This window comes from Caretta caretta, chromosome 19, assembly GCF_965140235.1.
Source record: "Caretta caretta isolate rCarCar2 chromosome 19, rCarCar1.hap1, whole genome shotgun sequence".
Classification (NCBI taxonomy): Eukaryota; Metazoa; Chordata; order Testudines; family Cheloniidae; genus Caretta; species Caretta caretta.
Genome location: NC_134224.1, coordinates 11121717 through 11135555, shown reverse-complemented (window position 1 = coordinate 11135555; position 13839 = coordinate 11121717). Strand labels below are relative to the sequence as shown.

At 62.2% G+C, this 13839-nt stretch overlaps 1 protein-coding gene across 3 annotated transcripts in view; it reads left to right on the top strand.

The window, feature by feature from the left end:
- FGR (FGR proto-oncogene, Src family tyrosine kinase) overlaps positions 1-13000 on the top strand; it is a 61035-nt gene extending 48035 nt beyond the window's left edge. For 2 of the 3 annotated variants that reach the window (XM_048826212.2, XM_048826211.2), the window contains exons 8-13: positions 6203-6367; positions 8208-8387; positions 8581-8657; positions 8938-9091; positions 9423-9554; positions 10133-13000. In XM_048826212.2, the coding sequence (XP_048682169.2) occupies positions 6203-6367; positions 8208-8387; positions 8581-8657; positions 8938-9091; positions 9423-9554; positions 10133-10341 (917 nt within the window). In that variant the 3' untranslated portion in view covers positions 10342-13000. Of the gene's footprint in view, positions 1-6202; positions 6368-7409; positions 7566-8207; positions 8388-8580; positions 8658-8937; positions 9092-9422; positions 9555-10132 lie in introns of all 3 variants that reach the window. The other variant, XM_048826213.2, reaches the window with a different exon arrangement.
- Positions 13001-13839: the final 839 nt, after the last annotated feature.

The window sequence follows — 13839 nt, the reverse complement described above, 5'->3', positions numbered from 1 at the left end:
GGGAACCCCAGGGCTGGGGTCTAAGCTCCCTGCTCCCCCAGAAGGACGTGATCGAGGGGTCCTGGTTGTACCCACAAGCTCTGTTGTGGACTGTGTTCCTGTTGTCCAATAAACCTTCTGTTTTACTGGCTGGCTGAGAGTCTCAGTGGATCCCAGGAAGAGGGGTGCAGGGCCTGGACTCCCCCACACTCCGCGACAACTGGTGGCAGCGGTGGGATCTACTGCACCCCGTGAACGGCGCTTCCTGCAGTAAGTGACTGGGGAACAGTAAAACGAAGGGGAATTGACGGGGACCAGGCGTGCTGAAGATTCAGAGAGAGACGGTTTCGGGGGGCGGCTAACCCCTGGGAATGTGTGACCAGAGAGAAAGACTTTTGCAGTAACAGGGTCCCCCGGGGGATTGCAGCGAGCGGTCCCAGGGGCGGAGGAGTCTGCAGCTCGACCCTGGCAAAGAGGTGGTGACCTCAAGAAGGACTGGCACACTAAGGGCTTTTCCTGGAAACCGTGGGAAGCTGCCCGGCCTGCGAGTGGCCAGCAGGGAGATGTACGCTAAACGCCTTAAGAGTGACCTGGTGGAGCTGTGCAGGCAGAGGGGGCTGCGCATCGGGAGGTCCACCAAGGAACAACTGATTGCCCAGTTGGAGGAGAGGGATCGCTTGGATGACCCGATCCCTGTCCCTGAGGGGAGCCGCCCGGCAGACGCAGCGTGGGCCCCGGGGCCTGACCGGGCTGGGAGGGGTCAGACTGCTGCCGAGGACATCCCGAGACCCTTCCTATCTATGCCTGGGGGAGGGGTTGGGGGAAGCCCAGCGAATACCGAGGGCACCCTGACCCCAGCACCCAGCAGGGGATCCTCCCGGCGGAGCTCCCCATCCCTGGAGCGGAGGCGGCTGGAATGGGAGAGGGAGATGAAAATGAGGGAGCTGGAGGATCATGAAAAACAACGTCAACATGAGGAGAAACAACGTCAACATGAGCAGGAGGAGAAGGAGAAACAGCGTCAACATGAGCAGGAGGAGAAGGAGAGGGAGCGTCAGGAGAAGGAGAGGGAGCGTCAGGAGAAGGAGAGGGAACGTCAGGAGAAGGAGAAACAAAGACAGCACGAACTGGAGCTGGCCAGGCTGAAGAGCAGTGGGGCCCCGGCTGTGGTGAGTGAGGGGGGACCCAAGACTGCAAGGAACTTTGATAAGTGCTTCCTGGCCCAGCGGAAGGAGGGGGAGGACATAGATAGCTTCCTGACGGCCTTTGAGAATGCCTGTGAGCTGCACAGGGTTGACCCTGCAGACAGGCTCCAGTTTCTCACCCCCTTACTGGACCCCAAAGCCGTGGAGGTGTACAGCCGGATGACAGGGCCGGAGGCAGGGGACTATGAACTGTTCAAACAGGCCCTGCTCCGTGAGTTTGGGCTGACCCCCGAGATGTACCGGAGAAGGTTCCGGAGTCAGCGTAAAACGCCTGAGGTCACCTACCTACAACTGGCCAACCGGATGCAGGGATATGCCCGCAAGTGGACAGCTGGGGCCCGAGCTAAAGAGGACCTGCTTGACCTAATTGTACTGGAGCAACTGTATGAACAGTGCCCTTCCGACCTGAGGCTGTGGTTGGTGGACAAAAAGCTCGAGAACCCCCAGCACGCAGGGCAGCTGGCCGACGAGTTTGTGAACAGTCGGTCAGGGGGTAGCCAGGAGGAGTCCCAAAAGAACAGGCCCCCCCCGATGCAGAGAGAGAGTCACCAGGGGGCCTCCCAGCGGGGAAATAGGGAGAACCCCCTCCCAAGGGGAACGCCTGGCGTCGGGCCCCTCCGACCCGCTCGAGGGGACCAACGTGACCTGAGCTGCTATCACTGTGGCCAGAGAGGCCACATACGGTCCCAGTGCCCTGGGCTCAGGGACAAACTGAGCAGACCCAACCTACCCAGGGTTAATTGGGTAGGGACCCAGCTGGACGAGGGGCAGACGACCCAGGAAAGGGGGCCTACCAGTTTACCACCTGCTCAGGAGGGAAGAGTACCCCAGGCCAGCTCCACCAGAGGGCTGGAGGCTCTGGACTCAGGGCGCTCAGTTTACAGGGTGGGCGCGGGGCTGTCCCTCCGGAGAGAGTGCCTTGTTCCCCTGGAGGTGGATGGGAGGAAGGTCAATGGATACTGGGATACGGGCGCGGAGGTGACGCTGGCCCGGCCCGAGGTGGTGGCCCCAGATCGGGTGGTGCCCAACACCTACCTGACCCTGACAGGGGTGGGCGGGACCCCATTTAAGGTGCCCGTGGCAAGGGTACACCTGAAATGGGGGGCCAAGGAGGGCCCCAAGGATGTGGGGGTACACCACCATTTGCCCACTGAAGTTTTGATGGGGGGAGACCTAGAGGACTGGCCAAGCAAGCCCCAGACCGCCCTGGTTGTGACCCGTAGCCAGAGCCGGCGAGGGCCACTGCTCCCTGACCTCGGGGAGGGTACCGCACCGGAGGCGCAGGACCCTACCCTGGTGGGAAGGGAGGGCCGAGGGGCACGGCTCAGAGAGGCTGAGGCCTCAGACCTGGCCACTGAGGGGGAACCGGTCCCCATCCCTTCCCCAGCCGCTGAGTTCCAGGCCGAGTTGAGGAAAGATCCCTCCTTGCGGAAGCTCAGGGACCTGGCCGACCTCGGTGTGGTACGAACCATGAGGAGAGGCTGCCAGGAGAGGTTCCTGTGGGAGAAGGGGTTCCTGTACCGAGAATGGGCTCCCACAAGGGAAGTAGAGTCCTGTGGGATCAGGAGGCAGCTGGTGGTCCCCCAGAAGTATCGCCGCAAGCTCCTGTACCTGGCCCATGACATCCCCCTCGCAGGGCACCAGGGAATCCGGCGCACCCGGCAGAGGTTGCTACAGAACTTTTACTGGCCCGGGGTCTTTACCACGGTCCGGCAGTATTGCCAATCCTGTGACCCCTGTCAGAGGGTGGGGAAGGCCCGGGACAAGGGGAAAGCGGCTTTGAGACCTTTGCCCATCATAGAGGAGCCTTTCCAGAAGGTGGCCATGGACATCGTGGGGCCTCTCAGCAAGACGACCCGGTCGGGGAAGAAATACATTCTGGTGGTGGTAGATTTTGCCACCCGCTACCCCGAGGCAGTGCCCTTAGCTTCCATTGAAGCAGACACCGTGGCCGATGCGCTCCTGACCATTTTCAGCCGAGTGGGGTTCCCCAAGGAAGTCTTGACAGACCAAGGCTCCAACTTCATGTCGGCCCTGCTCCGGTGCTTGTGGGAGAAATGTGGGGTCCGGCACGACTGGGCCTCAGCTTATCACCCCCAGTCCAACGGGCTGGTGGAGAGGTTTAACGGGACGCTAAAGATGATGCTGAAAACCTTTATGAACCAGCACCCGCAGGATTGGGACAAGTACTTACCTCACCTGCTGTTCGCGTACAGGGAGGTGCCCCAGGAGTCTACCGGATTTTCGCCTTTCGAACTGTTATATGGAAGGAGGGTGAGGGGCCCCCTGGACCTGATGAGAGACGAGTGGGAGGGGAAGGCCACTCCCGATGGAGAGTCAGTGGTGGAGTATGTCCTGATCTTCCGAGAGAGACTGGCTGAACTCATGGGCCTGGCCAGGGAGAATCTGGCCAGAGCCCAGAAGAAGCAGAAGGTCTGGTATGACCGCACGGCAAGGGCCCGTGCCTACGCCACCGGGGATCCGGTGATGGTTCTCATCCCTGTGAGAAAGAACAAACTACAGGCCGCCTGGGAGGGCCCTTTCAAGGTCGTCAAGCAGCTCAATGAGGTAAACTATGTGGTGGAGCTGTCGAACCGGGCGCACCACCGCCGGGTGTACCATGTGAATATGATGAAGCCATATTATGCCAGGGGGAATGTGGTGTTGGCCGTGTGTGGACAGTGGGAAGAGCAGGGAGATGACCCTTTAGTAGATCTATTCCCTGGGACCAGAGCTGGTTCCCCCCTGGAAACAATCCCCCTCTCGGATCAGCTAACCCCTGCCCAGCAAGCTGAGGTCAGGGGGGTGCTGCATCCGTACCGACAGCTGTTTTCCAACCAGCCTGGACGCACTAATCTGACTGTCCACCGGGTGCAGACAGGGTCGCACCCGCCGATAAGATGCTCCCCCTTCCGAGTCACAGGGAAAACTGCTCAGGACCTGGAAAGAGAGGTCCGGGACATGCTGGCTTTGGGGGTGATCCAGCCATCTGCCAGCCCTTGGGCCTCGCCGGTGGTGCTGGTCCCCAAAAAGGACGGGTCGGTCCGGTTCTGCGTGGACTATCGGAAGCTCAATGCCATCACTGTATCTGATGCCTACCCCATGCCCAGGCCGGACGAGCTCCTAGACAAACTGGGAGGAGCTCGGTACCTTACCACCATGGACCTTACAAAGGGCTACTGGCAAGTGCCGCTGGATGCAGATGCCCGACTGAGATCGGCCTTTATCACCCCTCTGGGGCTCTATGAGTTCCTGACCCTGCCTTTCGGCCTCAAGGGAGCGCCGGCCACCTTCCAACGCCTGGTGGACCAGCTCCTGAGGGGGATGGAGAGTTTTGCCGTGGCGTATATTGATGACATCTGTGTCTTTAGCCAGACCTGGGAGGACCACGTGTCCCAGGTTAGACAAGTGCTGGACCGACTCCAGGGGGCTGGGCTGACTGTAAAAGCGGAGAAGTGCAAGGTGGGGATGGCGGAAGTGTCTTACCTGGGCCATCGGGTGGGGAGCGGCCGCCTAAAGCCGGAACCAGCCAAGGTGGAGGTGATCAGAGACTGGCCCGCTCCCCACACCAAAAAGCAGGTCCAAGCCTTTATTGGGATGGCAGGATACTACCGAAGATTTGTGCCCCACTTTAGCGCCATAGCCACCCCCATCACTGAGCTATGCAAGAAGGGGAAGCCAGACAAGGTGGTCTGGACCGAGCAGTGCCAGGTGGCTTTCCGGGCGCTGAAGGAGGCTCTGGTCAGTGGCCCAGTTCTGGCGAACCCGGACTTTGACAAGGCCTTTGTGGTGTTCACCGACGCCTCCGACACGGGACTGGGGGCGGTGTTAATGCAGGAGGATGAAAAGGGGGAGAGACACCCCATCGTGTACCTGAGCAAGAAGTTGCTACCCCGGGAGCAACACTACGCGGCCATCGAGAAGGAGTGCCTGGCCATGGTGTGGGCCCTCAAGAAACTAGAGCCCTATCTCTTCGGGCGGCACTTCACCGTGTACACCGACCACTCTCCCCTGACCTGGCTGCACCAGATGAAAGGAGCCAACGCCAAGCTCCTGAGATGGAGCCTGCTCCTGCAGGATTACGACATGGACGTGGTCCACGTGAAGGGAAGTGCCAACCTGATAGCGGATGCGCTGTCCCGGAGAGGGGGCCCCGAACTTCCCCAGGTCACTGGTCACAGTGACCCCGCTCAGTTCAGTCTCGAAGGGGGGAGAGATGTGACGAAGTGACTCAGCAGGGAGGGGGGAGTGTTGACCTGGGAATGTGCCCTGGGGATGGGAGACCTGAGAGCCTGTCACCTGAGCCAGGAGGGGGAGGGGGAGGTAACACCTCTGCCCGGGAATGTGAACAGAGGCTGCAGCAGGGAACCTGCTGGGTGGGGTTAGTTGGCAGTTTGGGAGGCTGGGGAGAGGAACACAGGGAACCCCAGGGCTGGGGTCTAAGCTCCCTGCTCCCCCAGAAGGACGTGATCGAGGGGTCCTGGTTGTACCCACAAGCTCTGTTGTGGACTGTGTTCCTGTTGTCCAATAAACCTTCTGTTTTACTGGCTGGCTGAGAGTCTCAGTGGATCCCAGGAAGAGGGGTGCAGGGCCTGGACTCCCCCACACTCCGCGACACGGGCCCATCCAGGGCAGCGCTCCGGAGGGCTCCTCCCCAGGACTCCCACCCAAGGAGCCGTGCGATCAAGGGCAGGGTCGGGAGCCTCCCGATTGCAAAGCCCAGGCTTGACTCCTCCGGGGATCGCCTACAATGAGTCCCTTGCTCCTGCCCTCCGCTTTGGCTAGCATTGCCACCTTCCGCTGCTTCTCCTGCAGCATGGTGACGCTGCCCCATGAGCAGGGCCTCGGCGTGACCCCCGTGTGGGGCGGGTGAGAGGCTTGGTTGTGCTGCCCCCGGGGGCAGCGCAATGTGGTTTCTCTCTCCCTGCCCTTGAGGGCCTCGTCTCTCTGTCTGTGCTCTCATCTCTCTCTCTCTTTCTTTCTTCTCGCTCCCTCCTCCCCTCGGCTCTGTCCGCAAGAGCGAGCTGCGGGCCTGTGCTGCCGTCTGGCCGTGCCGTGCCACAAGGGGATGCCCAAGCTGGCAGACCTGTCTGTCAAAACCAAAGACGTGTGGGAGATCCCGCGAGAGTCGCTGCAGCTGATCAAGAAGCTGGGCAATGGGCAGTTTGGGGAAGTGTGGATGGGTAGGACTCTCCAGGCGAGCGGGGGGGCTGAGCCGGGAGAGGAGGGGAGAACCCCAGGCCCTGCGCCCTGCCGGGGCGAGGGGAGGCACACCAAAGACTGGATCCATCCAGGGCATCCCAGGGACACAGCAGGAAAAGACAGGGCTTGCTATTGGCGTGAGCCATCTGCAGGGTCTCCTGGTTCATAATCTCAGCAGGACTGACTGAGCCATGGGGCCTGAAGTCCCTTCTCACCCCTGGGCTGGGCTGGCCAGGCCGGGGGATTCGGGGGCACCATTTACTTGCTGTGGATGCGTGCGGGGGCTTCCCTCCCCAGACTCTTTCCAGCACAGACATCTCGCTTGCGCACATGGGAATTCGCTCAAGGAAAAATGCTGCTGAAAGCCATCAGGCCTGTTCCTGCTAAACAGCAGGGGAGTTGCCCTTGGATCCAGCCTAGTGCCCCCCCTCCCCTGGGGGTGGGGAGCTCCTGATCGCCTGCTCTGGGATGCTCTGTCGGAGTCTAACCGCTCTCTGCTGGCTCTAGGGCCCGGGACAGCGAATCTGTAGAGGGAGGGAACAAATCAATTAATCCCGCCTCAGCCTGGCCTCCAAGCCAGCCGCATGGCACTGCCATTTGCTCCTGGCTCTGCCCCACTAAGCAGCCAGACCTGGCAGCCAGTAAATCCTCTCTGTGCACCTGTCTGGAGGGCGGGCCGTCTGTCGGATCTGGGCAGCCATAAGTGACCCGTCCTCTTGTTGGGGAGGTCGGGGCTGCAGGGCGGATCCATGCCGGACCCATGTACCCAAGGGGAGACCCTGCCCTAGGAGGACAAACAAACCTCTGCTATGACCCTACATGTTGCATCCTGGGACCACAGGCGAAGAGCTCCAGCTGGTAGACAAGTCAGCCTTCGCCACAGTGCCAAGGCAGGCGATCAATCTGAACCTGGCTCCCCTCCTCCGCCTCTCAGCCCTTGTGCATGTGCATGCCGAATTCATCCCATTCTCCACTCCCCCCTTCCTCTCTCCCGCCTCCTCCCCGTCATTCCATCCCCTGCAGAGTTCAATGACGGTCTGTGCCATCTACTAACCCGGGTATGCCCCAATATGAAGCCCCAGACTATGAGCCTGTCTAAAGACGCCTGGGAAATAACGCGGGAGTCCGTAAGCTTGGACAAGAAGCTTGGCATGGGATGTTTCGGAGACGTGTGGATGGGTAAGGCGGGCACGTTGCAGCAGGAGGATGGGGACGGGGCCAGAGCCTGGATATTGCAGGGCTGGGAGAGGCCTGGGGGGTGGGGGAGGGTGGTTCCATCTGGTCCCCACCAGACCCTCAGGTTCTGATTATCCATGTAGGGGCAGGAGTGAGGGTCTCTGCCCATCAGATGTGGGGAGGGGGCCTCAGGGAAGCCTCTCTGTAGTTTTCCAGCCCATATGGGGATGCGGGAAGGGAATTTGCCCCATTCCATGTGGGGCTCCTACACTGAGCCATCCTGGGCGGAGGCTCTGGGGAGGGGGGACTTTCGGACCCCGTCCCTGAAATGGGGTGAGATATGGGCACCCACTGCCTGTCCCGTGAGGGGGGAGGGGAGTGAGACACAGGCATTCCTGCCCATCCCACGGAGGGGGGCTGATCTGGGGATCTCATCAGGGAAGGGGTGAGAGTGACTCAGGGTCTGCTACCTGCCCTGGGAGTGACGAGGGCTTCTTTGCTGGGCTCTTCATCCTGGAGGCATTCCCCCACCGCCCGCCCTGGAGCTGGCAGTGACTGACCCGCCCCCACATCCTCCCTGCATTGCCACCGCCAGTCGGGGCGAGCGCACCATGACGCTGTCCCCTGCCTTCCCGCTGGCTCCAGGCACGTGGAACGGCACCACCAAGGTGGCGGTGAAGACGCTGAAGCCGGGCACCATGTCCCCGGAGGCCTTCCTGGAGGAGGCCCAGATCATGAAGCGGCTCCGGCATGACAAGCTGGTGCAGCTTTACGCCGTGGTGTCAGAGGAGCCCATCTACATCGTCACCGAGTTCATGAGCCAGGGTGAGAGCCGGGCGCAGCCCGGGGGGGTGGGGGGAGGCGTTGGCCGGTTGCCTTCCTCGCCCCAGCTGTGTCTGCACCAGGGCAAGGGACTTGATGGAGAACACGGCGACTTCTAGCCGGGGGTGGATCAGGGCTGGGGGAGGGGGGAACAGCTGGAGGCTCATGTCCTGATGCTCCCTCTCCTCTCCCCCAGGGAGCTTGCTGGATTTCCTGAAGGATGGAGATGGCCGGTTCCTGAAGCTGCCCCAGCTGGTGGACATGTCGGCCCAGGTACCAGGAGATGCGCCCTGGTGGGGGTAGGAAGCGGAAATCACCAGCCCCTCCCAGGGCTGGAGATCCAACATTTGGCCGGGTCTCGTCTGCAGGGGGGCTCCTTGCAACTTGCCCAGCCCACCCCCGTCCTGGGTGGGGAGGGGCTGGGACTAACCCCAAGGAGATGAGGGAGGGTCTGCATCCCATCCCCCAGCCAGGCTGGGGGTGGGGGGCGGGGCAGGGGATGTGGGCTTACGCAGGGTGACCGCGTTCTCACCACACACTCCCCTCCCTGCAGATCGCGGCCGGCATGGCCTACATCGAGCGGATGAATTACATCCACCGGGACTTGCGCGCTGCCAACATCCTGGTGGCTGACAACCTGGTGTGTAAGATCGCGGACTTCGGCCTGGCCCGCCTCATTGAGGATAATGAGTACACAGCACGCCAAGGTGGGCCTGGCTGCAGAGGCGCGCAGGGGGTGCCAAGGTGGGTGGGAGTGGGCAGGGCTCTTGGCCTGTGCCCAGGGGTGGGAGTGGCAATAGACCCTTTGTGGCTGGGCTCCCCTCTGCCCCAGTTGGGCCATGGGGCAGAGTGACCTCCCGCAGCACCCGCGTGCTAACGCTGGGGGAGGCGAAGAGGCCACGGATCCCCCTCTGGCATTGGGCCTGAGGAGCCCTGCGCCCTAGCTGGCGGCGGGCATGCTGCCCCAGGGGAGCCTGCCCCCTATGGTGGTCTCTGCCCCTCCCCCCGTCCCATCTCATCTATCCCACCTCCCTGCAGGTGCCAAGTTCCCCATCAAGTGGACGGCCCCGGAGGCTGCTCTCTATGGGAAATTCACCATCAAGTCAGACGTGTGGTCCTTTGGCATCCTTCTGACAGAGCTCGTCACCAAGGGCCGCGTGCCCTACCCAGGTACTGCTGTCTGGCACCAAGAGGCAGCTGCTGGCTCTGCCCCCTCCTGCTGGGGTTGTGTTCATTAGTAGGGGCTGTTGGGGCTTGTGCTGGTCCAGGGGAGGGAGCAGGGTCTAGTGGTTAGAGCAGTGGTCTAGGAGTTGGGTCTATTCCCGGCTCCGGGAGGGAAGTGGTGTTTAGCAGGTAGAGCACTGGGGTCTATGCCTGGCTCTGCCGCTGGCCTGTGGGGTGACCCTTGGCAACTCACAGCCCCACTCTGCCTCAGTTTCCCCATCTGTAAAATGGGGATAATGCTGCTGACTCCGTTGGGAAGTGCCCAGAGAGCTACTGATGAGAAGTGCTAGAGAGGAACCAGGCAGCATTATTAGCGGTTAGAGCAGTGGGGCCTGCCGGTCAGGACTCCTGGGTTCTCTTCCCATCACCGACACTAATGGTGTGACCACTTCCCCCCGGCCTCAGTAGGGTGGGGCCATAGCACGTCCCCCCCTCCCTAGGAAATACCCATCATTAATGCCCACAAAGAACCTCTAGCAGCAGCCCCTCCCTCCCCCGACTCAGCCGCTGTCCTTGTTGCGCAGGCATGAATAACCGGGAGGTGCTGGAGCAGGTAGAGCGGGGGTACCGCATGCTGTGCCCGGGCAGCTGCCCCCCCTCCCTGCACGAGCTGATGGTGCAGTGCTGGAAGAAGGAGCCCGAGGAGCGCCCCACTTTCGAATACCTCCAGTCCTTCCTGGAAGACTATTTCACTGCCACAGAGCCTCAGTACCAGCCGGGGGACAACCAGTGAGCCCCCCTCTCTGAGCCAGCCAGACGTGCCCAGGGGCCCTCCCCTGCGGCGGCTGCACCAGGCCAGGACTTGCCCTGCTAGCCGGCCGCACCCAGGTGGCACCGGGCCAGACCTTCCCTCTTTGTACAATCTGGGCCAGACCCTTTTTTTACGGTCCCCTTTTGGGGGTTTTGTTACTTTCCTGCCATCCGGCACTCCCCTCACTCTGCCCTTGGGGGGGGGAGGGGGTGCTTTGCACAAATGCCTCCTATTCTAATGAGGATCCCACCCCCCAGCCCAGGGCCGTTCTCGGGGAGGGGGAGAGCTGAGTGAGGCTGCCCTGTTGGTCCTGCATGGAGAAATCCCCCCGCACCCCTCTTTCCAGCTGCCTTCAACACCTAGCTCTTAACCGGAGAGAGGTATTTTGTTTTCCCTGGGGAGCAATGAGGCCGTGCTGCTCGCAGGGGCCAGAGGCCAGCCCGGCCTGCAGACAGTGGGGCACCCTGAGCTTGGAGGGGCGCTCAATGTGGGTGCCCTGGGCTTCGGAGATGGCATTGGCCAGGCCCGCTGCACCTCGGTGGCCTTGGATGGGGCTGGGCCAGGGCCATCGCCCACCCGTCTGTGTGTCCCCCCGTCCCCCCCACACACACACTGGATTGCAGCAGCTTAGGAGCGTGTACATCAGGCCGTTCTCTCCTGGGGCTGACGGCTGCGCCCCGTCTCCGGCCCCTCTGTTCTGGAGCGTCAGGCACGTGTGTCCCACCCCCTCGGCTGCTGGCGCCCCCCCCCCGGAGTTAGTGCCACCGTCTGCAACACAAGTGCCTGGGGTGGAGGAGGGGGTCTTTGCCTCCCATGGCCTGGGCACCCCACCGCCCCCCCATGCCGAGTCAAAGACGTTGCAGAAGCTATCCACCCGCCATGCAAGGCCTGGACAGAGGCTGGGAGAGGGGACGTGTGGAACGTAACCAGTTTCTCCACGCCCCCGTCCCCATCACAGCCTAGCCAGGTGCCTCCACCCCCCGGGCGGAGGGGAAAAAGAGGGCTCAGGGTGGTGGGGGCCTTTCCATCTCTAGGAGTCCACGTCTCACGCGGGGGCAAGGGGAGGCTGTTGCCCAGCCTGTGCCAGCCCCTCGCTGCCCATCCTAACGTGCTGTGGAACCTGCAGGGGCGGCAGCCCGCTGCCAGCTGCTCCCCTAGCCATGGAGGGATGGGGGGGTCTGGTCCTCAAGGCTCCTTCAGTGGCATTACAAAGCCTGGGGGGTCAGGAAGTGTCTCCCAGGTGGAAGCAGCGTCCCCCCCCCCCCCGCCCAGTTTGTCTATTCCTCTCCTGTGGCAGGGCATAGCATGCCCCCAGCCCCCAGCCATGGGAGTACCTGAGGCCAGGGTCGCAGTCCGGGCTCTCGGGGTGGCTGGATGTAGGGCCAACAGGGTGCGACCTGCCCAGGGGGCCTGCACTGAGGTCCCGCGGGGCAGCTGGCTAGCGCAGGTGAAGGACGGGGTGGAGGCTGCTGCTTTCTTCGCTGAGAAGCTTGGCCCTTTGCATGTGCCCCCACCCCCTGGCAGTGCCCAGGTGACAGGTGGAAGCCGAGCCCCCTGGGTTTTCTCTCCTAGCACAGAGCGGGGGCTGGGGGAAGCTAGATGCTCCCATCTCCATTCCCCACGCATGGCCCCCAGTTGCTGCCCTGAGGCACGAGGTGTGGTGCTGCCCTGGTGATTGCACCAGCAGGGGGCGCTCCCCTGCCGCCCGCGTGCCCCCAGGGACTTGCACACTTTTGTATGTGACTTTCCACCAAGCTGTTTGTTTATTTATAAGACTTTAACAAATCCTTCTGCCCTCCTCCCGGGGGGGGGGGGGTGCGGGGGTGGTCCCAGTTCATTGGCACTCAGGGAGCCGGCTGGGAGACTGGTTTTCCTCTCCCTCCACATTTGTAATTCTTGCTTTTGTTTCTTTTCCTTAGCCAGAGCCAAATTGTTCAAGCCATAAACTGCTGCTCAGGGGAGGGGAGCAGGCAGTGCCAAATGCTTCTTAAACGGGGGTGAACAACCCCAAGGCTGGGCTGGGGGTGGGGTTCCAGATTTAGCCCAGTGTGGGGCAGGTGTGTGTCCCCCATGGGAACAGGGCCTGGGATTCCCACTGGAAGGCAATCCAGGGTAGGGCGGTCGTCTTCCCCCGGCGAGCCCAGCCCCTGCATCTCATGCCCGGGGGTAGCAAGGCTCCCCTCTGGCCCAGCAAAATGTGAACACGATTGGCGCGGGGGCAAGGGCCACCCACTCGGCCTGAGTCACAAGGAGGCCAAGCTCCGGCAGCTCCCGCTCGAGCCAGGGCTGCGTCCAGGGTGTGGAGCCCCTCTGAGCCAGGCGCCGTGGTACCGGAGCCCTCTTTATTCCAGGGTGTAATTTATAACCATTAACTTTCATTCTCCTTTGACGACATCCAGCTGTGGGATCTGACAGCCAGCCAAGGGGGGCTTGCTCCCTGCTGCTGCGGGCTCTGGGCCTTGCCCGCGGCCCTGTGTCCATCTCCCGGTCCAGCTCTCCGTCCGGCCAGCTACAGCACAAACGTTCGAGGCCGCGCCTGCCTGGGGGGGTCCCGCTGGGGCTCCCTGCCCATGCTGGGGGGTGTGTGTGTGTTTTTTTTTAATTGATCCTGTAAATAAAGAGAAATAAACCTTTCTAACAAGCAGGGCGTGGCGTGGTTCCCTGGGGTACCTGTGGGCGTAAGGCGCTGCTGAGGTTTGGAGGGGGGAGCTCCAAGCCTGCAGGGGTTAAAGGACCAGGCTGTCAGCTCTAAGGGCTCAGGGTTAAGTCAGAGATTAAAATAGGTTGCCTTGCAGGAGGGGGATGCTGGCCTCTGGGCTGGAAGAGCGAGGAGGGCCGGGGGGTCCTGGTTGAGGGGCAGCGGCTGAGCTGGGGAGACAGAAGAGCCAAGCGGGTGCAGACCCAGCTGGAATCGCTGAGCCTGGGGATCTGGCCGTGCGGGTCTGAACTCCCACTCTGCTGCAGCCCCTCCGCGGGCTCCCCGTCCCCTTGCCCAAGGCCCGTTCCCCTCAGCACAGGGAGCAGCTTGCAGGAGGCTGTGCGCCCAGAACGGCACAATTCGCTGCACCGGTGAGAGGGCAGCTGGGAGTGAGGTCATCCCAGCACCCGGCCTTTCCCCCTCCTAGCTGCGGCTTCCCCCCCCCTCCGCCCCAATCTCCTCCACTGTGCTCTGGCACCGGCTGTGGTTGCCGCCTGGCAGCCGGTGCCTCAGAGGAGCAGGCCTTAAAGCTTCTCTCGCCTCCCCCAACTGCCAGGGTGTTAAAATCCTCTCTTAAAAACCATCTGCAGAGAGGCCATTTGATGCAGAGCCGCTTCCCAGGGAGCCGTGGCTAACACCAGTCGTGGCTGGAGAGACAGCTGGGCTTTGCTGCTGGGGGGGGGGGGGGGGGCGGTTCTCAGGCTGGAATACAAATGGCTAGAGCCCCAGGTGACAGTGGCGGGGGCTGGCGAAGGGAAAAGCCAGCCCTGTGCAAACAGCTG